Below are 27,419 nucleotides of genomic sequence, written 5' to 3'. Positions count from 1 at the left end.
TCATTGCACTTTCACTTTTTAATTAAACTTATTTTACTTTAGCTGATACCTTTGCCAGTGATTCTTTGACCTAAAACACCCATTCACAACAGCATATTAGAGACCTCACTACTCACATAATTCTCAAAATGCTTTGTCATCTACATCTCATTTGGATTTCAATTTGCTTATCTTCTCATGTCAAATGCAATATACTTCTCTATCACCTCTTTTCTTCTGCCTATTCTCCACCTTCCTACTCTGTCATTGGAATGAACTCTTGGTTTTACAGCATCCAAATGCCCCAGCTTCTTCTTGACCTGCCTCTGCTTTCCTTTTACCCTAGAGGTCAAGAACAGCAATTTTCCTGACTTTCTTACAGAGGTCTCAGGCTTTTTTCCCTACCTTTACTCTTCAAATGGACTATCATCTCCTTAGTGCCTATGCACTTCCAGCACACCAGGAACTTAAATGAAAAGTCACCTCAACCAAAAAAGACAAAAAATCAAGTGGTAACTCCTTTGGATTGCTGCAAGTTTGCAGAAGTCCCTCTGGATCTAAAGAAAGGACTGCTGAACCACTGTCTCATGCTAGAGCAGACCCCATGGCCTTCTCTCAAACTGGCTTACACTAGTACTGGTGAGTAGATGGATAAGTTTCCTTCTAAAATCCCAGGTTTCTGCAAATACAGAAGTCCCTAGTTTGTGTTAATTCTTATCTGTCCTTCCAGTTTAAATTTGTCTGCTGTGGGAGCTTCAGTTGTTCACTGCCTGTGTCCCAAAACCTTCACACTCAATTCTCTGCCCTACCAGTCTTTCATCTGTCTCATCTTTCATCAGTCCTGCTAGTTATTGTCAGTCTCTCTTGCCCCAATTATCTCTCCCAAATGAGTTCAGCTGCTTACTGTGCCACCTTACCTGCTTGACATCTCTTTGATGAACCCAGATCAAATTCTTCCTGCAAGGTGCCAGTTCTTCCTGTTGTTTCACACCTTTCCTTTACATCTGCTTTGAGTTTTGCTGCAGCTCCTGTGTCATACTTTAATTTTAGGGGTCACTCAGCTGCATAAGAGGTGCCCCAGTTTTATACCCTGAAAAGCTGGCCCATTTGTACTTTATGTGCCTGAAGTGAATGTGTTTTAACATAACTCCTGCACAAATCTTTACAGGGCATGATTAAATATGGGAAGTCAGCAGCTGAGTAGAGCATGGTAGAACCAGTTAATTAAGAACTTTAAAGTGTGATGTTTTTACCATCCATAAACAAAATCTGTATTGCAAACCAAAACTCCACAGCAGTACCTAGGTTTCCTCAGCACAAAATCCAAAGCCCAGTGAAATGGGAGGGGGGGTCTTTCACTGATTTTAGTATCTTTTGCATCAGGCCCCTGAATTCCCTTAACAATGATAAAATGATACACAAAGCTGGGACTGTACAACTTCCTTTTATTTTGTGTGCTTTTATAGGATATAAATAAATGACAAAATTACAAAATTTATAACTGGAAGCCCAAGCATATTTACATAAGTATTTGTTGCAGTGAGGCTACTATTTACTGTTCTCCTATACAATTTTCCTTTTGGTACCATATTTTTAGGGTTATTCTTTTTTTACTGTCAGTTGACTAAGTACATATCAACAGTGAATAAGCAAAAATATGTACAAGGAACTATTTTGTTCAAGTAAATTGAATACTGTATTAAAAGGATGTCATCACTCAGCGCTATGATTAGGTTGAACTAAACCATATACAATTATCAGTTTTAAACCAAGTTCAATTATCCATTTTTTGGAATATACCAACTGATGATTCTAACTGAAAAACCTCAGCTGGATATGAAATAATAATTAAAAAAACATTAAGACAACCACACAATTTATCAATATCTCTATAATGAACTTCAAAATGATCCACAATTTGACTGGATAGAACAATATACGTTAAAATGTCATTTTTCTCCTATAATGATATTTTTACTGTTATAATTTCAGTTCTACATAAATATACATCATGGTATTATACAAATACTCCACAGACATTAAAAAAATTAAAACACTTTAAAGAAAAAGTAAGTAAATCTTATTTAACCAAATATTAAGCAAATGCTTAATTATTTTGTTTCATGAAAACATTTTTATTACTTTGGAATTTTTTTCTTTTTCTTGCTGTTTTTATTTAGAAAATGTCTTGCAGTAGAATTTTATCAACACTCCTCCAAACAAGCTTTCTGTGACAGAAATCTTGATAGCAAAAGCCATGGTTTTGACTTTTTTTAGAACCACTGAGATTTTTTTTTAAAAATACTAGTAGAATTCATGGCTATAGCAATGTTGAACTGCATAAACTATATGTAGATGTAGTAGAATAACCATTCCACTTTCATTCCAGACTGATCACACAGAACATCCAGTGCACTGATGCTACAACTCTTATAATTTTCATAATGCTGCAATAGCAGTCATTTACTTAACTTTAAAATAAACAATATTTCTCATAATTTATCTGGCTTCCTTCCATAAATATTCATATGTTTTCCTATAGTACTTCTCTTCCATAAAAATATCTAATAAATGTTTTCTGTGCATTATTAATACCTTTTTCTAACCATTCATAAAACTCTGATCCTTTGCTACAATGCAAGAGGTTCTTATTTTTGTAGAGGATCAAAGGACATCAATGATTACATATAAAATCAGCGCACACAGAAATCAGGGTGCCTAATTTCTCCTCACTTATTAATGAGTTCTTTATTCAACACAATAATTACTAATGAATTCAGTGGTTTCACAAATAATCTATTTATTAATTCTGGTTCTATTTCAATTAAAAACTGCCAAGATTTAAATAAAAAACCCAATCAAATACTCTACTCATAGGCAGCATTAGTATTAGTTTAGAGACCTTTTGTTTTTTTTTTTTTTTTCTTTAAAAAGTAGAATTCTGAAATAAGAAATCAAAGAAAGCACTGTGGCAGAGTCACAAGGGAGAACTGCATGAAAAATAAGGTTTCTCACTCCTCTTGTGGACTGTAATTTTAAAAGTCTTCATATAGTGTCATTCTTCTGTCAGTGCTGCAGGAAGAAGAAGATCACCAGAAATGACTGTCAGCCTTTTTTGTTAGTTACAAGGCCACTCATACAGTGCAGTCTTCCTCTCTGCTGGATTGAAACGTTGCCATAAAGGAAAGGCTGTGCTGTGACTGCTTGGCGTGCAAGGCACAACAAGGAACAGGGGGACAGTTTTGTATCAGAAAATTGTAGTTTCATACTTGGTATTAATGCCTCTTTTGGCCTCTTGTCCAGGTTCAACAATCCAGGGAAGATTCGCAAGAGTCTTTTGTTCGGATGGATCTATCTGCTTTAAGACAAATGCAAACATACAGACGGGTTACCATGGCCGTGCACGGCAGCTCGAGCAGAGGGGCTTTCCTTAAACTAACAGGGCAAATCCCGAATTGACAAAGTCGCACAGCAGCAAGTATGGTGGTGTCTACACTCCCATGTACTCATGGCTGCCTTCTTCTTCCTGTTGAGATCAGAGCTGTGTTTACCCCCAAGCTATAGGGCACCATAGTTCATTAAAGCCACGCTTCATCCTGAGAGGTCTGTTCGCTAATGAGACAGACGATGGCATCAGGAAATGTTTCTACTTAAAAGTTTTATGGAGGAAGATTCTGTGGCAATGGATGACAAAGTGTACAGTCATACATTCCCCCCCCTTCCCCTCACCCAGTAATTAAGTGTCATAGAGTACAGTTCTCACGTTATAGTAAGTCAATATGATACAGTGTGTGGTCATTTTTCTCCTTTCCCTCCCAAATTACCCTGTGCCTGTGTTCTCACTTAATTTATAATAGTTTTCATAATTTTTTAAAAGGTCTACTGTAAAAGAATATTTGTCATCTCTGCACTTCAGGAGGGCACTTTAGAGGCAATCAATATGTATGCTCCAATGAGCTTTATTTCTAAGGAGTCTGTGATTAATACTGAAAAGGTATATTAATCCCAGATTAAAAAAAACAAGAAAACAAACACCAAAAACAAAAAAGAAAAGGGTAAGAAAAGAAAAGAAGTTGCTTGGTCTGACAGGTTAATTGTGAATTGATTTGGATTTGTAATTTGATTAGGATACACGTGCTGTGATCGTACACCAAACAAGTTAGGTGATAGATTAGGAAAGTCCATGAAACCGCAGACTTTGAGAGGTATGTATTGATTAAACTGAATTAATTAAAGCTCTGTAATTACTATAAGACACATATGTACAAGAGTAACCAAGCAACATCTTAAACTGGAGAAATCTGAAATAAGCAGTTGTCTGAAATGGCTGCCAGTGCTGTGGTGACACAACCCTGCCAGCTGATGAGCAGAGATGGCACGATGGAGCATTCCTGACTCAGGAGGTATTTTTATTTGTACAGCTTCTAGTACATCAACTCTTAACTGCATAGCTGAATTTTGGAATTTTTTTGCATGCATTACTACCTTCTACTTACCACTGACTTCCGAATACTAACACGTGGTTTGGGAATAGGTTTAGAGGGTTTGTTTTCAAAGCTTTCAGGGAGGGTTGAAGAATGACCCCCTTTTCGTGCTTGTAGTGCAAGCTGATAGGCCACCTCAAATGCTTGTCCTAGTGTAAGAATGATTTCGTAAGCTAAATTCTGGAACAAAAGAGAAACAGTTAAAATTGAGGTGAGGTTGAATTATTGTCAGATACGTGAAGTGGGGAAGTGATTTGCAATGTAAATAATGAAAATCACGCTGGTAACAGGCTCCTCTGTCTCTGTTTACATCTGTCATTTGATTTCTCATTGATTAAAAACGATCTAAATGCAATTTATTGTATTGAAAGTAATTACTTCCAAACCCCTTGAAAACGTCTCGCTAAACAAGAAAACAGGAGTGGGTGAGTGTGTTGTCATCTCTTTTTAGAACAAGTACATTAACCTTCCCACCTTCCCAGCTCATCCCATATCTGCTGTTCTCAGGATGCAGCCCCTCTTGCACTGCTGCAATGTGACATTTGGCCTCTCTCTATTTCAGAACTCCTGTGCTGACCCGTCCTCCTCCAGAGCTGCTCCAGTGCTGCTTCCCAGGCACATCCTTGGGATGCTCTGTGCTCACCAAGCAGCACAGGAAGAGGCTGCAGCATGGGTGTGATGCTCTCAGAAGGACAAAGAGCCTGTAAAGCTGAGCTCAAACACTTGTGTAGCAACACTCTTGTAAGCAAGGGGAAGGGAGGTTAGCTATTATGCCTAAAGCCAGTTCAGTGTTACTGGTGGAGCAGTTTAAATCCTCTTCAAATATGGGGAATAAAAACTTGTTGAAATATTTATAAAAGATGAATGAGGTATCAGAGGGGTTGATATAAATATATTTTCAGTGCAGTTATACATCAATGAAAAAGCAGCTGTGAGTTTCAAATTTGACCTTACTCTAAATGGCAAGCGAATTCCTATGGTAATTTTTCTTCAGGTTTGTGGGTTTGTTTTTGTATTTTTTTTTTTTTGGTTCCTAGTGGAGCTTATTTTTAGGCTCCTACTAGAGCCTATTTCTGGGCTACTAACTCTGCAATAATATTTAGAACCCTTGCAGAGCAAAGGCAAGCCTGTTGGCTTGCCTCCATATGATGTCGCACAGTCCCCTTAGAATATTTCATAAATCTTTAATATGATTCAGATGTTACCCTCTCCTTCCTCAATCTCCAAAGCCTACAGTTGGAAGCATTTCTGCATTGCTTTGAACCTAGGTGATCCCCAAAAATTCTCACATTTCTGATTCTTTTTCAAATGAGTTATGTCTTTACCAGTCAAGTCTGTTAAGTTAGCAGTCAGTGAGAAAGCCATGCAATGCACTTGGAAATACACTATTTGCAGCCCCTTCAACCATTAAAACAAAGTTAAATGAACAAGCATGTTATTTCATGCACTACACTTTAATTTCCCTGAAGAATTTCCATTCCTTTTTTATCACTTATGTATGCTGATACAATACAGGCTAAATTCAGCATATTTTGCTCATTATAGGAGCTTCTTAGAAAAGTGCCAGTGTTAGGTCAGACAGAAAACAATTATCCTCCTGCACTGGGACATGCTCTCTGCTGCTACAACTACAATCACAACAGCAAGCCAGCCAAAATTTTATAGTTTCTCAAATAAAAATGTCTGCCTGATTTGATAGCTGTACTCCAAATTATCTCCCCTTTAACTTCAAGGGAAACTGTCCAGAACTGAAAAACACTGAGGATGCAGTCTGCCAGTGGAATAATAAAAGAAAAACTAAAGAGTCTATTATAAAGTGCTCTGCCTTTTAGCAGAATGCTGGCCAAGGAATTAAGAGCAACAGTTGGTTGTTAATAATGTAGAGAAAATATAATTTGAAATGGAGTATACTTTTAAGTGGGATAAGAATATTATTCTAAAGAGAGAATCATTTTTAGAATCAGCTGTCACAACAGTAAGGAGTGTACTATATCATGATGGGATTGTCTGCAGTGGATATTATTAATATTACTAAGGAATACATCAGCAGGACAAGGTGTAGGAATGGCTTGTTGGAGAATATGCAGGCTGCAATACTAGTAGCACTGAGAAAATACACCATCCACATGGCATACAAAAAGATCACTGAGACAGGCCTGAAAATTTGGGAGACAGAAGTGGAGGCAGACTGAAAGTTTGCCATACTGAGCCATAAATTTAGTTTAAGTCCTGCATCTTGTATAAAGCCTCTATAATCTGTTTTCCTTTGCAAAATGAAAAAACCAGACCTGCCTAGGACCTGAAAACTATAAGAAACACATTACCTGCTTCTCTGACTAATAAATATTTGAAATATAGCAAATAAAACAGAACATTCGCTGTTCTGTTCAATATTTGAAATGCAAACTGAATCATAGCTTGTACATAAATTTCATACACAGTATGCTGTGGTAGGGCCTTGACAAAGGGCAGTCTGCAAATGGAGGCAAGGAGGGCTTTAAAACTGTGCCTTGTAAAATTTTTAAAAGTTATCTGTAAAAACCCCCATAAGTAAATAAGCTTGGTGTGAGGAATCTCCCACCTGTAGTACTGGGAGAGGATTATAAGGACCAGAGATGGAATGGATTATTGGAGGGGCTATATTGGGCAGGTAGGAACAGGATTCCCTTCAGGACAGGGGTGGAAAACCAACCCAAAATCCATTGTGGAAATTCTTCTGATGGAATGAGGAGATTATTTTGAACTAAAAAGCACAATTAAGTTCAAAAGTTCAAAAGCATGAATGGAAGGCTCCAAGTCTCCCTCCCCAACAGATGCTTAGTGTGGAGCTGTAGAGCCCCTGGCTGCTGCAGGGACACTGACTCTCACCCTCCCCACCAAGCACCTTAGAAAGGAGACAGAAAGGCTGTGGTGCTCCCCAGGCTGCTGCAATCCTGCTCCTTACAGGATGGCACAGAGGGAAAGTGAGCAAGCCAATGCCTTTGAGCAACAATTTCTGGGGGGTGAGGAGTGAGGTCAGCTTGCTTGCCAGGCAGTGCTGCAACCCAGAGCCCCAGCCCAAGTCTGAGCCAGGACTCTTCTATTTAACTCAGCCAGCCTATTACAATGGATAACTGCTCCCTGACATTTGAACTGACTTTTTTGGTGTCTTCCATTCATAGGTGCACTGGGCAGTCTGATGGAAATTACTTTGGGTATCTCCAACACATGAACCAGAAACTGATATAAGAGGTGTGCTGATGGTGTGTTTCTCCAGAGGGAATCCTTCACTCATAGATTTAAGGCTGCTTAGTAAGAGAATGAAAGCAAAGTGGATTTCAAACATTGAGCAACAAATCCTATTCTTTGCCAAACCTTTTCCCCTTCAATATTCTGTAACAAAGTCTGATGTTTTTGAAATTTTGATTGTAGAATTTTAACTCTGAGTTAAAGTTAAATGTACAGTTACTCCTAAATAGTATCAGTAATGTTTATGGCTGCATGTCACTATACTAAAATACTTCACTATCTATAAATAAATTATTCTTGCCCACATTTCCTGAGAAACTGAAGGCACAAGGGAGTGACTTTTTTTCATAACATTGCATATATTGTATTACCAAAATATATATGGTTTTAAATGCCTTACACCTTATTGAGGATTTCTACCATTTTAAACCTCAATTTTCTTAAAATGATTGTACTTCTATCCATTGGCAGATGGGTAGAATTGTTTCTATTAGGAAACAGGATGATCAGTTTAACATGAACATTAGGCTTTAAATAGAAAATTTAATTTATGGTATGCTTGCATTCTGAACATCTAGCTAGTTTTTACAGAGCTTGTACTTGCATCAAAAATGCTAGTTCCTGAGGAAAAAAACAACACAAAAAGAGCATATTTGAGTAGGCATCACCCAATTGAGGATTGGGCTGCAGGAGAAAACTGAGTTAAGACAGTTAAAGTTTCCATATTGCTTAAAATAGCCATTTAAAGTGCTTGGGATATTAAATGCTCCTCCTAAGGTACAGGAAGTGGGCAAAATGCAATTATTCCTGGATCACTTTTCTTCCCTTGCCAAGAAAGGAGATGAATTTCATCTGCAATACCTGAGTCTATGTTTCTGCTTGATTACTAAACCTATAAATGGAACTGCAGTACTTCAAAACCATTAAGTAGAATTTAAATGGACCAGGAGAAATAATAACCTCACTCAATCAGTCTAATTTCAGTTGTTCACACATCACTAAAACCTATATAATGTAACATCTTGTTGATCATTGTCTACCTATTTTTAACCCAATTTCAAAGTTTTTCTGCTCCCTGTGGATACTAAAATGTCAGCAGAGAATTTAAATAACAAAAGCACTCTACCAAAATGCTAGAATTCCTCTAACCTACCTGTACATCTTGTTATTTAAATTCTCCCACACACTATTGCTGTGCATGTTAACTATTTCCCCAGTTCCAAATAAAAAGCTGCAGTTCAAGTACCCTGTTCTTTTACCTTATTTATATTCATGTAGGCATGTTGCAAGAATTCATACACCTTATACTCTATATTAAAATACTTTTTTCCTGAATGATTTTGAAGTTTTAATAGCACCTTAAATTTCTCTTGTGCACAACTCAAAGAGTAAGTTTTCTTGAAAGTTTTGCACTGTAAATCTTAGTCATAAAAAATTTAGCCACTACTTAGTTCAGTAAATTTAGCTGAAAACTGCATGGCTGATTAATTGATACATGTTCATGATTTCTTGAAACCGAAATAGTTTGTGCATCCCCACTTGAAAAATATAAGTATAGGAAGAAATTACTAATTTTCCAGCAAGAGAATAGCAGCTCCTAGGACTTTTGCTGAAGTAACATTTTGAGATATGTAGGCAAGAATTACAGAACAAGGAAATTAGAATTAAATAATTAATTTGCTACTTTCAAAATAAAGGCAATCTTTTGGTTTGTGCTGAGATTTCAGAATGGCTGGCCAAACATACTTGTTACAAACTTTTGGAAGCCTTATAGCTTAGGTTATAAGAATTGCATGTCCAGACTTGTATGAAAAGCTACTTGCTAAGTTTATAGTCAACAGCTGAGGTGGCAGAAGTGAATTATTTCCAGTGGGAAATGAGCTATCAAAGAAAATCTTTGCTCTTCTCCAGAAATGCCCTTTTGCTTTGCCATAGCTCTATTTTCCTGGGAATGATGCCTTCCATTAATCACCATTAATACATCCTGAAAACGCTTTAACAGAACTAAGTGACTGTTCCTAAGAGAAAGAACCATTAAATGAAGTATCTCCTGTAAACTGACCACATCAAATGCAGTGAACACGTGGCAGTAGTGGTGATTAGTCTTCAAGTCCTTAGTGATGTAGGCAAACGTGGAAAGGTCCTCGGGGTCTTGCGCCGCGCAGGAAATGTTGCGGATTTCATGTTCCGCGATAATGTTCTGTGGGGAAAAAACATCTCCCATCAATTCAAGGATTAAACTGAAAAGAGCTGTAATAGGTGTGGGTTTAGATTCACATTTGTGTTGATCTGCTGTACCAAAGTATTTCAGAAATGCCCTAATAGGAAAAGAATGTGAGATCTTACGCAGGTATTTGGAATTTTGATCCTCTCCAATTGCCAGTCATCTGGCAGGAAACCATTGTGTTCTAGAGTCTTCCCTATGAGGCCACTTGTGCTTTGGAGTTTATTCAGGTTCCTTTGACAAAGAGACATCTTTCCTGGCACCCAGGACACAACTTCATAAGATGCTGGTATAGTGCTTCGAAATTGTATTTATAGATACAGTTTCAATGCACTACACCAGCATCTTATGAAGTTCCTGGGCTTTTGTATAATGATCAAAATGGGACAGTGCTTCAGTCTACTGACAGGCAGGACCTGGTGAAACTCAGCAAGCTCAATAGCCAGGCTTTTGCACTCGCTATTTGACAAATTTTAGCTATACTTCTTCAGGAGAAAAAAGCACCAAACATCACTTATAATTGAAACTGTGAGATTTTTAAAGGATTCTGCTTGCTGAAATGGTAACTACAGGGGTATCTGGCAGCTCATGCCCACTTACTGACAGCAGCATCCTGCAAGAGAGATGTAGGAAGATGAAACTGTTCATGCACCGAGCCACACTACTTGCAACAGCCAATGTAAGCTATAGCACACTACTGGGAGAGAGGTGGGCATGTCTGTCTGATGGAATAAAAGAAAAAGCTGTCTTAAAGCTTTGGAGAAAATTATGAATACTCATTACATAAACTGCTGATATGTAATTACTGTGTTCAGGCCAAAGGAACCATGAAGCCAGAGGAGAAGATAAGGCAGAGTGGCTTATGATTAGGCCTTGCTTCAGCAATACACGAGTTTCAGATGGTTTGTTTAGGAATTGATTTAGGGTTTAGTTTATATGCTTTCTTGAATTGCAGCCCTGCTGGCTGCAGCTCTGGCATTTCCTCAAAAGCCCACAGTGACATATCCTGCTGCAGCATGGCATCACTGCACCATGGAACAGGTGACACCTGTAGTGTCCCAGCTCCTTACACAGCCCCCACCTGCTGCAGCCACGGTGGCATCCATCCAAGTTAAAACAATCTCTGAGCATATCTGGTTTTTCCTCACTCCTGTCTTTCCTTCCCACCTCGTTTTTTAATTTTTTTTTTTTTTTTTTTTTTAATACACACAACTAAATTACTTCAGATGCTTTGCCATATCTTCTCTCATTTGCTAAGTGGCAACTCTCCCCCTTGCATGTAGGTGCCAAGTTATCAAAAGAAGTATTAACGTATCTAATTGAAGAAATCATGACTTAGGAAAAATCTTAATAAAAAGCATACCAAATTTCAAATTATGGAAAAGCTGAGATAAGGAAACTTTACTGAAGAAAAAAAATAATCCTCTTAAATTGTTGCAACATACTTGATTATTTCTGTTTAATGCATTATTCATGAAAATGACAAAACTAGTACTTGTGTTTCAATATATGCCAATTTATAATGACATGTATAATCTCTGCTCAACAATTGCTTGCTTTTTATGTTACTTGAAGCATTTTATTTTCTTTGTTCTTGAATAGATAACTTTTACCCTCAATAAAGATTTTGATGAGAATTAGAATTATACTAAAACCAGGGCTTGAGATATCCACAGATGGAGCTGTAATGCACTGTCATTGATGTAGTGTTTGCAATATTTTAGTTCAGAAAGCAGAAAGAATTGAAGCTTGGAAGGTGTTAAAATCATATGTGAAGTATTTATGCCAAATCATGAGCCACAAGGTAATCATCTGAATTTATGCAGCATATGTGGAAAGAGCTCTGCTATGCTGAAACTTTTTCTAGGTGACTTGGGGTTGACACAGGGATTTGCATTTGAGTCAAAATTCATGGAGGTTATTTTAATGTTTTAATTTTAAATCAAGTGAATATTAGAAACATACACATATTAAGTTTGTTTTGAATAACATAAAGTATCCCTAAACTAAATCTTCTACATAGAAATTGGTAGTGAAATTTTTTCCTAACTGCTCTAGGATACCCTCTGTGAACTCCTTTCAAAATTAAACATTTTTCAGTGCATGTGTTTACTGTGTCCTACTGTCACATTTCAGTAGACCATGGTCTTATGCTGTAGGAAGTAGAAGGCTGTGAAACAGCTTCCTGTTCTGGGTACACTCCTCAGGCACTGACTGACACTGTACAGTTGTTCTAAAAATTGTCTTTCAGTTTGGCAAGAGAAACCTCCAGTGCTTCTCAAAAAGCTGAAAGTCAGTTCTGGTTCTGCCAAGGAAATACCTTGGAGAGACCAGGTTTTTGCTAGGCAGCCTTCCTTTTGCTTGCCTAACTCATGCCAGCCAACCTCCCTTCTGGCAGAAATCACCCAGAAGTTAGGGTGAGCTGTGAGCCACGAGGAAATTCTGAGAGTCTGCCTCTTCCTAAGCAGTAATTTCTTTCTGGCCTCACTTGCAAAGAAATGGTGCCATGCCAAGCTTCAAGGCACCACTGAAACAGCAGCTGTGGAACGAGGTCAGGGCCCCTTTGCCACCTGAAATTTGCCTGCTATGACTGGGAATACCAACTCTTAGCTTAGTGCCATAAAGGAAAAGGATGAACAGCCATGAGAGTTGAGTTTTCAAGCACAGAACTGCCAGCTAGTTTTGTCATTAAAAACTGCATTTATTGCTAAGTGGTGCCCAGCGCCGTCAACTACAAGCTCACAAGGAAGCAGTACAAGTCTGGACAGGCTCTCACCTTAGTGCTAATCTGTTTTGGGTCTTGGAGGGATTGGGAACAGCACACTGTGGACAAGGATGGTAACAACGCTTCTGGGAGAGTTGCAGGCTATTACCTGGTTTTTACAGAAGGGAAAGGCAGTGCAGATTTTGAACTGGAGACAAAGCAATCTACCACTTGAGAAAAAACATTGGACTGTGGCATATTTAACTCCATCAAATACATCCATTGCACTACTAGCTTTCAGTGGGACCCATCTAGAGTCATTAATGCAATCTGCCAAACTTCTTTCAGGTTTCCATCTTACACAAAACTCTAGGCACTGTGCAAAGAGACACAAGAAGCTCCTTTTGTTCTCCTGGATTGTTTAGTAAACCTAAGGACACTGCAGTTACATCCTTTATGCTACAGAGGAGATTTAGGAGGTGAAAACAGCATTATCCAAGTTGGAGTTGATAGCATTACAATGTCCTGGTTTATGCCCTACACATCAGAGAACATAAAAGGAATGAGGGTTGTAGAAGCTCAGTTTTGAATCAATGGAAGGAAGAAGGAGTGGACGGGAATCCCTGGTCCATCTGCTCTGGCAAATATGCCAGACTTGAAACAACGGTAATTTCACCTCAGCTTTTCTTTTATGCCATCTTCTAACTCTAAATATGGCTTCCAATCTCCAGCAGAAGTTCACAAAACTGCTTCCACCCATCACTTAAAACACAGTTCTGGTTAAACCTAAAAACTGATTGATTTGGCAAGTTTGATGGGTACTGGGCTAGGTGTACTGTGTGGTCTGAATGTTCAGCAACACAAAGCTGCTATATAATAATGTACCTGGTCAGGTAGCTGGGTTGTCAGATTTATTTTTTATAGTGCTTAGTAAGTTTTAGTCACAGAACAGAAAAGATAATTTATTTTCTGTTTGTATAAAAGCATCAGTATGGATTGTATTTCCTTGCCATTTTAAGACATACAAAGAAGAGAAATGAATGCATTACTTTATTCTCTTTACAGAGCTTGTACATTTTACTTTGGCTAAGCAATAATACATTGCTCTATCCATCACTGAGTTCTCAGATCTTTTAATTTCTACTTTTGTGACTTTGGTTACTTGGCTTTTTTTAAAGATTTGGATGTATTCAGAAATGTAAGAAAAGAAGCACGGGAGCATTGCCACACAGGAAGATGAAAAAAAAAATGGAAAACCAACTATTAAGAAGCTGCTGCAGTTCAAGTAGTTAAATGGCTAGCATCAAGAAAACAGCTCACAGAGAGGTTGTGGTATTTTAATGTCTGGAAAGGATATTCAAAGCTTGTCTTCCTTAAAATGGCTGGCCCTGGATAAAACTGCATCTTTATTCTTTATTGAGACATCTCTTTTTTTTATTTTAAATTACCTCAAATTATATTAATGGACATATATATATGTAGGTATTCTACATATTTATGGAACTGTATAGAGAAGAATATGGTAAAGGATTCCACAGAGGCTCCCTGCTGAATGTCTGTTGTGATAAGCTTGCATTTAATAGCAGAATGCTGGACACAATGCTCCCCAAATAAGCCATTAAAGCTGCTTCACTTGTCCTCCAGACTGAGTTTCTGGAGAATGACAATTACATTACATCCATTTTGGGCAAGAGACGAGAAAAAAAGGAGAGGAAAACACAAAGTACAGATCTGTCCCCTCTCTGGCCTGGCCTTCATAGGTATTACTATTTCTCCTACTTGTGAGAAACAAAAGGTAATATTCAGTAATTGCACATACCTTATTTGTGGCATCAATAAATTTGACTCCCTTGTAGGAGACAGACAAGACAATGGTTGGTACTTTCTTCATCTGTTCTGTAGACTTCTGAAATCAAAACAAAGTTATCATTAGACTTGTGTTGCATTGCAATAACAGTGCTCTTCTTCTTCTGCTTAAATTCCTAAGTTAAACAAATATTTCACTTTTTCTTCAGCTGGCTGTATTCTGGGTTTATGCTCTCTTGTGTTACAAAACTAAAATAGCTTTAAGTTTGTTGTGAGGATGGTAATAATTCTGCTTTTTTTCTAACACAATGGGAAGAGAACAAGGCAAGCTTTCCAAGCTTAAAAAGACCAGTCATGCACAAAACAAGTGTGTTTAGGACATCTACCTGATTTACCCCATCCACTGCTGCCTCCCTCCCCTTCTCCTGCCCTTCCCAGCTGTAAGAATCAACAGTATTTCTTGTAGTACCATTTCTTTGCTGCAATTAGTAGTTATTTAGAAATATTTCCTGGTTTTCCCTTCTTTGCAGCTGTATTTATGACATGAGGTATCCTTGCAGCCTGCCAGGCCTGCCAGTCAATCCATCAGCCCAGTCTGCACCTTGTCACTCTGTCTGACTTGGAGTGCAGTGCTACTGGAAGCTGATCTACACATGAATTAGCAAGGGGCTTATTCTGCATTCCCTCAGTGCCAGGTTCTCCTGCCTGCAGTTCATGCCCTCCTATAAGATTGTTTTTCCTTTTATGCTGGTCTACTTCTGTGTGCCTCCAGAATGATGCACACAGCAAACAGATTTCCTGCTGAACAGTCTGGGAAAATATCTGGGGCAGATTTAAGTTCTCTGCAGGAAAAAATTGTTCTTTAGTTTACAGATTAAATTTACTAGAACAACTCCAAACCCAACCAAACTAAACCCCCACATGTGGCATAATAGTTTATAATTGATTTGAATTCTTTTAAGGTAGAAGAGGATGGACTAGAATATTCTACACAGAACTTCTATAGATAAATATATAACATTCAGAAAATGCTTATTAATGGGATTATCTGCAAACAATCACAGAGATCAATCAGATATTTTCCTGAGAGGAAATGAATTGTTGACAGTTACAGTAAACATGAAGAAACATCAGCACACAGAAGGAGAGTGCAAACACACTGAAAAGTCCAGAACAGACACATGGGAAGATCATTAAAGCAGCTGAACAAACATAGCAGTGGTGGCTTTTTATTATTCAAAAAAGGCCCAAAGAAGCAGAGATAGAAACTTGGAAGCACAAACTGTAACTAAAAAAAAAAAGTTTGAAAAAATAGGCAATGCTAACACTAGAGAGCAAAATAAACAGAAACTTAAAACAACAAAAAAAACCAGCCCTGTAATCATGTCTCCTTATTGGCTCTTAATCCTCCCAGACTCAAACAAGACTCCATTTTTGTCAGCATAAAATTCATAGCTACAAATCCAGCTATATTCTGCAATTAGTGCCCATGCCATGCAGGCTAAAACTTGTAATTAAAGTTTCAAGAGCCCCACCCATCCGTGTAATAGAGAGGATTGCTGGATCTCTCTGTATCAAATGACAAGAGACTTGAGACAGCAATTAATTTATCCTGAAGAAAACTCCTTTCACCCAGAATGCTTGCCACTTTTAAGAAATTAAAACTTAAATGGTAAAACATCCTGAAGAACTTTAACAAAATCTGAAGAAAGATACTAATGTGATTTGCATGCCTCTGAACTGACTGCAGACAGAAATGGCATCCCTGCCAGAAGCAGAGCAAGAACTACCTGTGGATGTGTCACTATAACATATCTCACATGAGTCTTTAAATAAAATTCAATTTCAATGCACAGAAAGCACGACAGTGATGTACAGGAGCTGCAGTACATACATCTATCAGAATAACAAGCAATAAACCCTGTATGCTCATACCAGACAAAATAGTCACAAATATGACAATATCACTTTAATCCTCTGGCAAGGCAGCAATCATCCAACTTTTGTCCTTTCATTTTAGCCCAACAGCTACACACAAGAGAGCTTTCTTTTTCATTTTGATTATTGTAATTACCTCCTTCCTTGCCTCCTTAACAGCAAAATTCCTTTTCTCCAATGTGCTAAACAAACACAGGTACTAAGTTCATATATTTCAGTTTTTCAGTATAATTCCCACTGTCTGGTATTTGCCATTTAGGTGAAGCATCCTGTTGGCCAGGCCACATTGTACCAACTACCTCTTCCCTCTAGACCTGCAGTTTGTAATTCAATCATCTTCATCTGCTCCACATTCACCTGGGTTTGTCTCGACCAGACCTGACCTCTAGTATTTAATCAGGGTTGTGAACTGCCAGAAGACTGTCTCTGAGTGAAATAGCTCATGAAGATGCTATTAAATTACAGCTGGCAAATTAGGAAATGAATCAGAGACTGATGGACATTTGTAATTTATTAAGCCAAACCATCTCAGCTGGTAAGGAGGACAGGATTTTCCTCATTAGCTTGCAAACCATACAAACCCCAGGATTTGTGCAAAGCTGTTCTGGAAGACTGCAGTCCAATGTAGAATTATGATCTGGGGTAACAATTCAGCACTTTTACTCCCATTGAAACAAACAGCTGGGCAGTGGAATAATGTCCTTTGTTATTATGACAGTGCCACCAAGAAAAACATGCAGCCCTATTCCCTGGCTCGACTCCTAGTGATACAGTAACTGGGGTCCACCAGATAATTATTATTCCCAAGCAGTTTCCAGGATTCAACAGTTTTGAGTTGTCATGGTGAGCTCACACTATTTGCTTGTTGTTCCTTTCTTTTTAATGAAGGAGTTGTCTGCCAGAATGTGTAATGTGTGAATTCAGAGATACAGTATGAATACCTTTTGCTCAGGCACTGTAGGTGTTTTGGCTCTGAATTCTAGGATGCTGAGATGAAGTCCCACAGCTTTCTTGTTCAGACATTTCACACCTCTGTGCAGGCCAAGTGGGCATCTCTCCTCGTGTCTGTGCCCAGAATCTGAGAAGGTGGTGGGACACAGGAGCCAGTATTCCCTTTCCTTGGGCTTTTCAGCTTCCAGCCACTGTACCAACTCCATGAGGACACAATGAGATGGCAAAATATTCTTGTCCATCTGGTGCCTCTATGGGAAGCATATGGACTTGAGCCAAAGTTATAGGAGCCCCAGCTGAAGCTGGCATTGGATGTCATGTGCATGCTGACATATGGTCTCATGCTCCAGGCATGGAGCAGGATTAGATTTCATCTCACAAAGAAGCAATCATAGTGACAGGACACTCTCCTTGGGCAAGTGCTCACTAGCCTGGAACTGGTCCTAGTTCCTATGAACTCCATTGTTTGTGACTGCGACTGGCTCTCAATTTCAACACACTTCTTCAGGAGAATCACCTGGGTGAGCAGCAAGCCTGTTGAGGCTCCTTGCCAGTGCCTGCTGCTGATCAGCTGGGCACCTCTGTCAGGACAGATGTGCAAGCCCCATCTCCATGGGTGCAGCTCTCCTGCAGGCAGAGTCTCTGTGCACAGTCTGCACTGCCAGAGACTGAGCTTTGGTCCCACCTCTGCAATCCATGCTGCCAGACAGGTAGGTGACTATGTGAAAGCAAGCCATGTATAATTCAAGAACCATGAAACAGGCTTGTGTGCATACACAGGAAGACAGAAGAAAGTGTCACCATCCTAAATCTAATGTGACATGTGTGCAGCTTCCCCAGACTTCTCAAAAGACACAGAACATCAGGAGTACCAGTCTTGTCTGTATTTTGATGCAGCTGCTGCAATGAAGCTGCTTCACAATGCAGATCCACAATGCAGATCAGCCCAGTGCAAGAAGGTAGAAGGTAACTTCTGCATAACTACCTGGTTACTATAGTGACTGCTTTTACAATAAAGATCTGAACTTAAGACTATTCTGAGTTTGCATCTGAACCCACTGCTCCCATTATGTAGGAAAGTGCCAAAACCCTGCATAGGCTTGGACAGTGCTGCTCCCAGTTTCTCCTTTTGAAATGGGTCATAAGGAGATGCAAGAGCAGCAGTGCCAGAGAGAGCAAGAGGGGAAGCTCAATTTGCTTCTCATCTTGTTCATGGATTTTCTTTAGTTTCACTGAAAAAAAATCACTCTAATATCCAGAGTCTAAACTCATTTTCATATTATAGTAGTACTACAAATTCTCTTGAGTAGGTAAAGCATTTCCACTTGCATATTGATTTTAAGTTGTGCAGAACTGCTAGGCATTTATTTAGAATAGAAACTAAAACCCTACTAATTTGAGGTTCACCCTGCCTAACAAATCAAGGTAATTAACAATGGCTTAAGAGGTAGAGGACTTAATAAAGCAATATAAACTAGTGGTTTATTTTTAAAAAGCAAATACAAAACCTGCAACACTGAAGGGCCTTTAACCTTTTCAAGACAGGAATGTACCTCAATACTTTATTCTGTGCAGAACTGAGAGCACTAATTCAACACCTCTGAATGCTTCTGCAGTGTACAAATCATGGTATCTCTGAGCACACACCCACACAAAGCAGCTGAGTAAGAAATTCAGAAACACACAGAGAATGGTGTCCAAGTAAGACACTAACAAATTGCCTTGATATACTGTGTATATACTGCACATGGTGCCACCCCTGAATATCTTTCATCTCACTTATTTATTTCCTGCCAGGAGGAAATGGGATACACTGGTACTTCTACTTTGCCTTGTTGACCAGTTCAGTGTATTTATACATGCATTTACAACTAGATAAACCAGCTTTCATACAGTGGCCAAAATGAAAACAGGCTCACTTTTAGGTTTGTATGTAATTGTATTTGATATTGCAAATACACAATAAAGAAAAATTATTCAGCTATGACAAGTCACTAACAACCCCATACATAAATAAATTCCAAGTAAAAGTTTATGAGCCTGTAGAATCTCAAGTCGTCATTTTGGCTTTCTGCTTTTGCAAATGAATCTTCAGTCCTATATTGATTTTTAATATCTAAATGAACACTGTAGCTGGCAATTCTCCTATTTAATTATTTACTGGAATCCACTTCATTATAAGAATCTGAACTTTAGCCCAAACTGGTAGCAACTATTAATTCTAAATGGCATCCGACTACACATTTCAAAACATGTGTTGGTACCACCTACTATCATACCCATAAGTCTGCTATCTGTTCAAGGCTTATGAAACTTCACTATAGAATTCACAGAATAGTGAAATCTCAGTTGGAAGGGAGCCAGAAGAATAATTGAATCCAACTCCTGGCCCTACAGAGGGCCGTCCCCAAGAGTCACACCTGTGCCTGAGAGCACTATCCAGACACTCCCTGAGCTCTGTCAGGTTTGGTGCAGTGACCACTGCCTGTTCCAGTGCCCAAACACCCTCTGTGAAGAACCTTTCTCTGATACCCAACCTAAACCTCCCCTGACACAACTTTCCTGTCACTGTCATCACAGAGATCAGTGCCTGCCCCTGCTCCTCACCTCACTAAGAAGTTGTACCTGCAATGAAGTCTCCTCTTCTCCAGGCTGAACAGACCAAGTGTCCTCAGCTGCTCCTCATAAGGCTTCCCCTCAAGGCCCTTCACCATCCTCATGGCCCTCCTTTGGACACTCTCTAACAGCTTTATACTTTTATTTTTATTATTTTTTATTTTTATTTCCTCCTTCTGGTGTGGTGCCCAAAGCCACACACAGGACTCAAGGTGAGGCTGCACCAGTGCAGAGTAAAGTGGGGCAATCACCTCCCTTGACCAGCTGGGAGGAGGAGCTTGAGTGCATCACTTTGGCAAGATCATGCATACATGAAATGGAAATAAAAAGTCTAAGTCCACATTTGACCACTTAGTTTGGAAGCCAATTTGCCTTCTAACAACTATTTACATACAATTATACAATCGGCCTTTTAACAAATACTTACTAACTTCTCTCAGTCCAAAAGGTTTAAAAATGCATTACTGGCATAATTTAACACTTCTTGGAATAAAACTACATCTGCAATCCTTGTGGTACAAAACTCTTTACTGCTCTACAATTAGTGGATGCCTCCAAGCTACATCATTAATACAAGCATTGCACTTGGTACTGCACCTAGTTGAGAGTGAGATGCTTTTTCTTTTGCCATATCTCTAAACATTCCTCTGCATTCCTCCTGCCCCTTAGATTCCTTCCAGCCAGAATTCAAGGATATACAATCCTCTTAACACATGGTACATCATGATATGGATGTACACAGAGACTGAATATCTATAAGACCTTCCACCACTACTTATTTTTTCCTTTTGAGTAATATCCATGTTCCATTTATCCAAATATTCATTTTCCTTTTCCACTGCAATCCCTCTGAAAGCAGTGGCCACACAAGAGAGAGGCAGAGCTGCAAGTCCCAAGAGAGCAGAGACTGAAGAATCTAAATCCCAAAATAGTGTTTGGTGCTGACATGGTATTTGCCTAGGGAGTTTCACCAGAAGGCATATGCAGACTTCTACACTTCTACTTCTGGAGAAAAAATGAAATGGAAATTGAAAAGTAAGAAAGAGTTTAGTACAAACAAGGAGATTGCCATCTAAATTCAGTTCCTTCTTTACATCAGAAGAAATGAAAGGAGGAAGAAAGGCCCCAGATGCTGCCTGTTTCCAGTGACTCAACTCTGCTTCACCTGCCTCTCCAGAGATAAGAAAATCAGATTTTGTAGCAACTCTAACTTTGACATTTTGGTCTAAAGTCAGCAAGACATTTAAATATCTGCTTTGTGAACAGAATTATATTGCCGATTCCTCAGAACTTTGACCTGAAATTTAAGAACCTATTCCTAACAAGAAAATATTTAAGAAAGATATATAATAATCAGGAAGGTGGCAGGATCCAAGAACCAAATTTAAGTTCCCTTCTGCTGCAGTAAATATTTGCCTGGTTTAGACTGGTATATGCAACATCAGTGATTTAACACTGCTGCAAAGAAAGAATCTGCCTTGTTGCTGTACTCCTGCTGGAACAATCCCCTTCCCACCTGGTCAATGTGTAAATGCCAATGAAGTCTTCTGTAGAGAGAAAGTCTCTTTCTAGCTCAAATTTAACTCTTGCCTTTATTTTTATGCAAACATATCTTATTCTCTCTTCATGTTCCTATGGTAAATTGTGATGAAGGCAACAATCAGATTGAAAATTCAACTTGCAGTATTTCCCATTTCACACTGAAAAAGATGAAAGCTCTTAACTTCTTGAAGGCATCTCTCAAATATGATTAATAAATCTGTTCTGGCCAGGACAGCAGGATTTAATCCCCAAGTAGGAGAGGTCAGTTTACAGCAGGTGGGGATGGAGATAAGGAGACAGTGCTGTCCACTAGACAGGGAGTGTGTGAGAGAAAATATCTGGAAACAAATAAGAAACCATAAAATATAAAGGAGTGCAAACATATGAATAGAAAAGTGAAGTTCTTGAAAAATACCCATAATTTTGGGTGGTTGCAAGAATCTGCAGTTTGGATAAGGAAAAAAAAAGCATGTATAACCTTGACCTCAGTGTTGAGCTCCAGCTATTGCATCTGCATGATTTTTCCCAAACAAATCCATCATCTGCCCTGCTAGGGCACACTGCTGCACAATGCTGTGGATTGCCAAGAAGAGTTACTAAGGTAAAGGTTCCAGTTGTTTTTTTTTCTTTTTACAAAAATATTATTGGTGGTTTGTTCACATTATAGAAGATTTAGGATCTCCTTCTAAGCTATAAAGAAGGAGGCTGCTGTAAGCATCTCTGTGGAGAGACACAAGGGATATTCATGACACTTCCCTTGAGAACCAAAATCATCAATTGCAATAACTGAAAGCCCTGGGAGCATCTACAACTAACAGTGAGGGATCTGCAGTCAGCAAACATGTCATTTTTGTTGTTTCTCTGTATTTATAAATGATTAAGGAAGATAAAGATTTTTTTTTTCACTGATGTGCTTCTTTCATCCTTGTGCACCTCCTGACTGAAAGACATCCAGTGACTTGTCAACCCTTTTGAGAGCAGCATTAAGATGGAAAATCAAAAGCCACATTGACAGAAAGTTTTCATACATTCTCCATAAAACCATTATGTGGCTGAGTCCAGAAAGATTAAAATATTGTGGGTAGTGACCTCAACCTGGCACAAGTTTATATGTGACATACTGCCCCCATATCCAACAAGTTTCAGATTGCAGTAGGCTATAGTTTTGCAATATGTGCATGGAGTAGCAAATAAAATACTAGAATAAAAAAAAATACTGCTCTATCACAATTGTACAACCCTGTGTAAAGGTCTTGCTGACTCTAGAGACACTGGACAAGTGTAAAGAATTCAGTACCTGAGAGCCAGACAAACAACATATCTAACTATTTGCTTCTTTTTCTTGTAAGTGAAATGCACCTTCCAATACACTGAAAGTAAAATGTAACTATAACAGAAACCAGTGTTTCAATGACAACCCAAGGTTGCTTAAATACAACAATGAACATCACAGCAAAATTTCAGGATGACTTGGGACAATCTGGACTCCCAATTCCCTTTCAGGAGACATCCAGAGGGAGAAAGTTTTGGAAAAATATACATTTTTCTCACTGGGAAACAGGCTAAAATAATAATTTGTTCCCATTAAGTCAAAGGTTTTTGCTTTTGACTTGAATAGGAACATGATTAAAAGAACTATATAGAAAGAAGAGATGAAATCCTGATTCAAAACTGTTTTATTCAAATACCTTTGCAATGAAAAAACCTCAAACTGTAACTTTCACATAACAACTGTTTCAAAAGAGATTGTAAAAAAGAAATGTGCACAAACTCCATCAGTGTATTATATAAGTGTCCTGTATGACACTATAGAAAACCAGTGCAATTGCACTATTTATATAGAAAATGTGTATTTTAAATTAAATCTCTTTTCAAACACTTAGTATAATTTTAATTGGCCAAAGTTATTACTTATAGAAATATATATTAAAAATGTCTATAAATTATTTAGAGTGCCTTTTTTGATGTTAAGCCTCCTAGTTCAGTCAGAAAACTTACTGAAGTTGCCATATGCTGCTGTGGTGCAAAATTCTGCCCTAATTTCTGCACAGAATTGAACTGCTAAGCCTGACAGTTTCAAAACTGTATTGGAAAATGGTATGCTTGCAGGCTCAATTAATTCCCCAGAACACATGTATGTGATTGTAAATCCCTTTGTGTCAAATTGTTGGGTTTTATTTCAGAGGAGTTTAAGCCCAGGTAAGGAATGATTAGCATGTAATTAACTGAAAATCCTCAGATCTTCAGGCAATCTAGAAATTGTGAATTACTGCCAGCCCTTAGCTAAAACAGCTTGTACTAAAGTCTGTGTGCTGCACACACATAACCAGCAGGAAATGGTTGTCTGATTGCATGAATTTTATACATCTTCCAGTTTTCTAATCTAGTCTTGTGCTCATCTTGCATAAGAGACATATGATACACAGAAGAAAAGATTTGATTCATTCATCTAGGTTATTGTACCTGTTTGGTAGATTAGCAAACCATTATATTCTTCATTAACTAATCCTGCCAGTGGTATGTTCACTATGGCTGTGAACAGGTGTGTTCTTAGTCAACTACAGTTGGGAATAAATCAGGCTATGGCTTGTTTTGAGCAGCAATGTTTCTTGGAGATAGACTACTGCAATTTTCTACAAACCAGTGTCAGGCCAAAGAGCCACTGGAAAACATATTCTTAAGAGTCTGAAGGAAACCTATCTGCTTTTCCACCATCAGATGAAACTGAGACCCCATTTTACCCTTAAATAAAAAAGCATATAAGTAACTCATAATTAAAGGAAATAGTCACGTGAGTAAAATTATCCATAGGATTATGTGACTGTTTGATTAGACCATACATAAAAACCAGTGTGTCTGGCAACATGTTATATATTTACTACTATGTATTTATAATTGAAAATTCAATCTAGATTATGATATAAAACAATTGGATATGAGCATGCTTAAATTGTGTGGAAATGTGGAATACTTTGAAACATACTCAAAGACTCATGAGAAAACATAACATAGATTTGGGGGCTTTTTTGTTAGGTACAACATGCAAAATAAAAATTTATCTTTAAATTTTGGTATTACATCAATTAAAGATATAAGACAGGATAGATTTCCTATTGAATATCAATGTGAAAGCAAGGAAAGGAAATGGGTAACAGTACATTACAAAAACAAAAAGGGTACAGTAAAAACAATCACAGATTGACATTATTTAATTCTTTTACAATAGACAAATGAGCAGGATCACAAACTTACCCTCATCTTTGCACATGCATCCTGTGTTGACTCTGTGCCTCTTAATTCTTTTACCAGCATGGAACCTAAATACTAAAACAAAAATCCATTGAATTTAAATTAACTGAAATTCCAGAACTGACAAACATCTGCAGAAATGCACTAAAAACGCTTTAAAAAACCTAGTGGCAGCAATCAATTTCTTAACATATTGCTTTAGATTTTCATTACTTTGCAGTTCTTTGATAAATCATTTAAACCAATGTGTTAATCAACCCATGAAACAAGAATGCACAGCAGCACATGCATTGAATCAGCTGGAGTTCTTTGAAACAATATCTGAAATCTTCTAGCTTATCATTTTAGTTGCTGAAACAACGAACAAATACTACAAATTCCATCTTAAAAAAGCCATTTGATTATGAAATGGAGAATTTTCTTTTTTTAGCTGCCATCTGCCAAACTCCTATTGTTATGTGTGCAGTCACGTGGATGAGAAGGGCAGCAGTGATCTTAACCTCAGTGTACTCAATCTGTAACTAATTTATGTGCAAACAGCAGAGCCCCATGTCAGCAAAGAGAGAGGATAAATCTGTACTAAAACTGGCTTAAACAATTATTTCTTCCTAAGGAAAGCTGATCCCAAAGTATTATTTTGAAGCCTTTAGTGATCTGGAGGAGGGCTCCAGATGTGTGAAGGAAGCAGCATGGTGCTGCTCCTCCAGGGATGGAGCTGGCTGCAGCATCCCTGCCATTCCCACCAGGGCTGTACCAAAGCCACAGCACGCTCTGCATTTCTCCTCCAGGTGCTACAGGTGTGCCTATCTGTTGGTGTGCATGTGTTCTTAGTGCTCTGTGCAAACATTTCTGAATTTCTGTATGATGTCACTTGCAAGTCTGGCTTAACCGAGCAGAGAGCACAGCAAGGCACCCCTCACTGCCCTTCCCCAGGCACACAGAAGTCTCTCCTTGTATTCTCACTGCAGCACAAGGCCACAGCTTCTTCTAAGTCCCCAGTCCTAAGTGAGCAACATAGGAGCTGAAGATTAGCCATGCCACTGTGAGAATATGGTAAGCAGGCTGCAGGAGGACAGAAAGCACTGTGGGCAGGAGCCTCTTTCTGGAGGATGCTGCAGCCCCCCACTGCTGACCCATCTCACTCTACCAGACTGACTCCTCCTGGAAACAGCCTAAGCTGACCCAACCAGATGGTGAACCAGCTTCAGCTTAGACAAGAACCTATCAAAAAGAACTTCAGATATAGATGAATGCAAGCTGGAACTGAACAGAGAGTATACTGGTTCAGTTCTCTGGTCTCCTGACCTAAACTGACATATTTTCTTTTAAGACTTCAGTTTGCACTGTGTACAGCAGGAGTCTCTGACCTGCAAGAAAATGCATAAATATTTCAATGTAGACAGTAGCCAACACAGCAATTAGTGAGAAACTCTTTATAGAGCATTATAAATGGGCCAGTGAGCAACATCAACACTACCAGATAAGCACAAGCATAAAGGAATGAATGAAGGGCATTCCTAGAGGACTGCAGATGTGAAAGATTCATAAAGAGAGCAGCTGTGAGTCCAGCTGGGGGCTCGATGATGACGTGAGTAGGGCTTTGGGCATTAATTTGATGGGACAGTTTGATACTGCCCTTGAAGAAAAACAACAAATTTAAAGCAAGCTACAAAATTAGAAGAGTAAAGAAAACCATATTGAATTGAACTCTATTTTTCTCTGAATCCTGCTGTCCGACACATTTGGAATCCTTAGCCTTCTCTGGGCAGGTTGCAATTAATGTCTTAAATTTTTATTTGTTTGGTTGGATGGTTTTTGTTTTGTATTATTTTGTTGGTTTTTTCCTCCTCACTTTTTTTATAGACTACAGTAAAACAAATTGGTTTTTCCTTGAAAGCTACTAGTTGTTCAGGCACCAGGGTAAAAAGCTTTTTGCTTATGGCACAAGAGGAAGAAAGAGAAGAGAAGGAGAGCTCCTGTCCCACCTGCACAGAAGCAAAAAGCCTCAGCTGAAGGTATTCAGAAATGCCTCCCAAGGTGGAATAGACACACAAATCACAGTAGTACCATCCAATTTAGTTGTCAGAAAAATCTGAAACTCTAGCAGGAAATTTTGCTTCCTTTTGACTTGCTGTGCTTTTGGAAACATTCCTTCTCAAACACCCAGGACATGTGGGAGCAATACAGAGAATATCCAAGAGTTTGATTGATAAATGGGGCACAGAGTGAAAGCCACCCCAGTTATAACTTACAAGCCAGGGTTCTATTCTATAGGGCTGAGGTCAATACAGCTCAAGGAGCTGAAACAAAGTCCTTAGGAAAGGAAGGTCTTTCCTTAACACCACTAACTTGGATATTCCTGGTCATTCCAACTTCATTTCTTTAATGACCCATCTTCCAATCTATTACAAAGGTTACATTAGATTATGAATTTGCTGCTGGATCATGCAAAAAGTGAAAAGGCACTTGAGGTAAACATGTTTACTTCATTGAAAACTATGAAAAATATTTAAAGAACTAGAAGTTGCTAACTTTCCTTTTCAATCTAAGGTGAGCAAGGAGATTTTGGATAGTAGGGAAACAAGCTAGAAGCAGGTGAAATGGTCCTTGACCATAACTTGCTGAGGAAGGCAGAGGTTTTAGTTACTGTCCAGGGATAGTAATGCATGGCAATTTTCAACCCCATGAGGGTCTGATG

At 38.5% G+C, this 27,419-nt stretch overlaps 1 protein-coding gene across 3 annotated transcripts in view; it reads right to left on the bottom strand.

Moving 5' to 3' along the window:
* Window positions 1–1,235: 1,235 nt before the first annotated feature.
* ANKS1B (ankyrin repeat and sterile alpha motif domain containing 1B) overlaps window positions 1,236–27,419 on the bottom strand; it is a 398,734-nt gene continuing 372,550 nt past the window's right edge. The window contains exons 22-26 of one of the 3 annotated variants that reach the window (XM_056481972.1): window positions 24,725–24,796; window positions 14,439–14,525; window positions 9,754–9,891; window positions 4,476–4,643; window positions 1,236–3,505 (exon numbers count right to left, since the gene is read on the bottom strand). In XM_056481972.1, coding sequence (XP_056337947.1) covers window positions 3,470–3,505; window positions 4,476–4,643; window positions 9,754–9,891; window positions 14,439–14,525; window positions 24,725–24,796 — 501 coding nt within the window. In that variant the 3' untranslated portion in view covers window positions 1,236–3,469. The remainder of the gene's footprint in view (window positions 3,506–4,475; window positions 4,644–9,753; window positions 9,892–14,438; window positions 14,526–24,724; window positions 24,797–27,419) is intronic. The other 2 variants (XM_056481971.1, XM_056481973.1) reach the window with 2 other exon arrangements.

This window comes from Oenanthe melanoleuca, chromosome 1A, assembly GCF_029582105.1.
Source record: "Oenanthe melanoleuca isolate GR-GAL-2019-014 chromosome 1A, OMel1.0, whole genome shotgun sequence".
NCBI lineage: Eukaryota > Metazoa > Chordata > Aves > Passeriformes > Muscicapidae > Oenanthe > Oenanthe melanoleuca.
The sequence above is the reverse complement of the archived record's forward strand: the minus strand, read 5'-3'. Positions and strand labels throughout refer to the sequence as shown.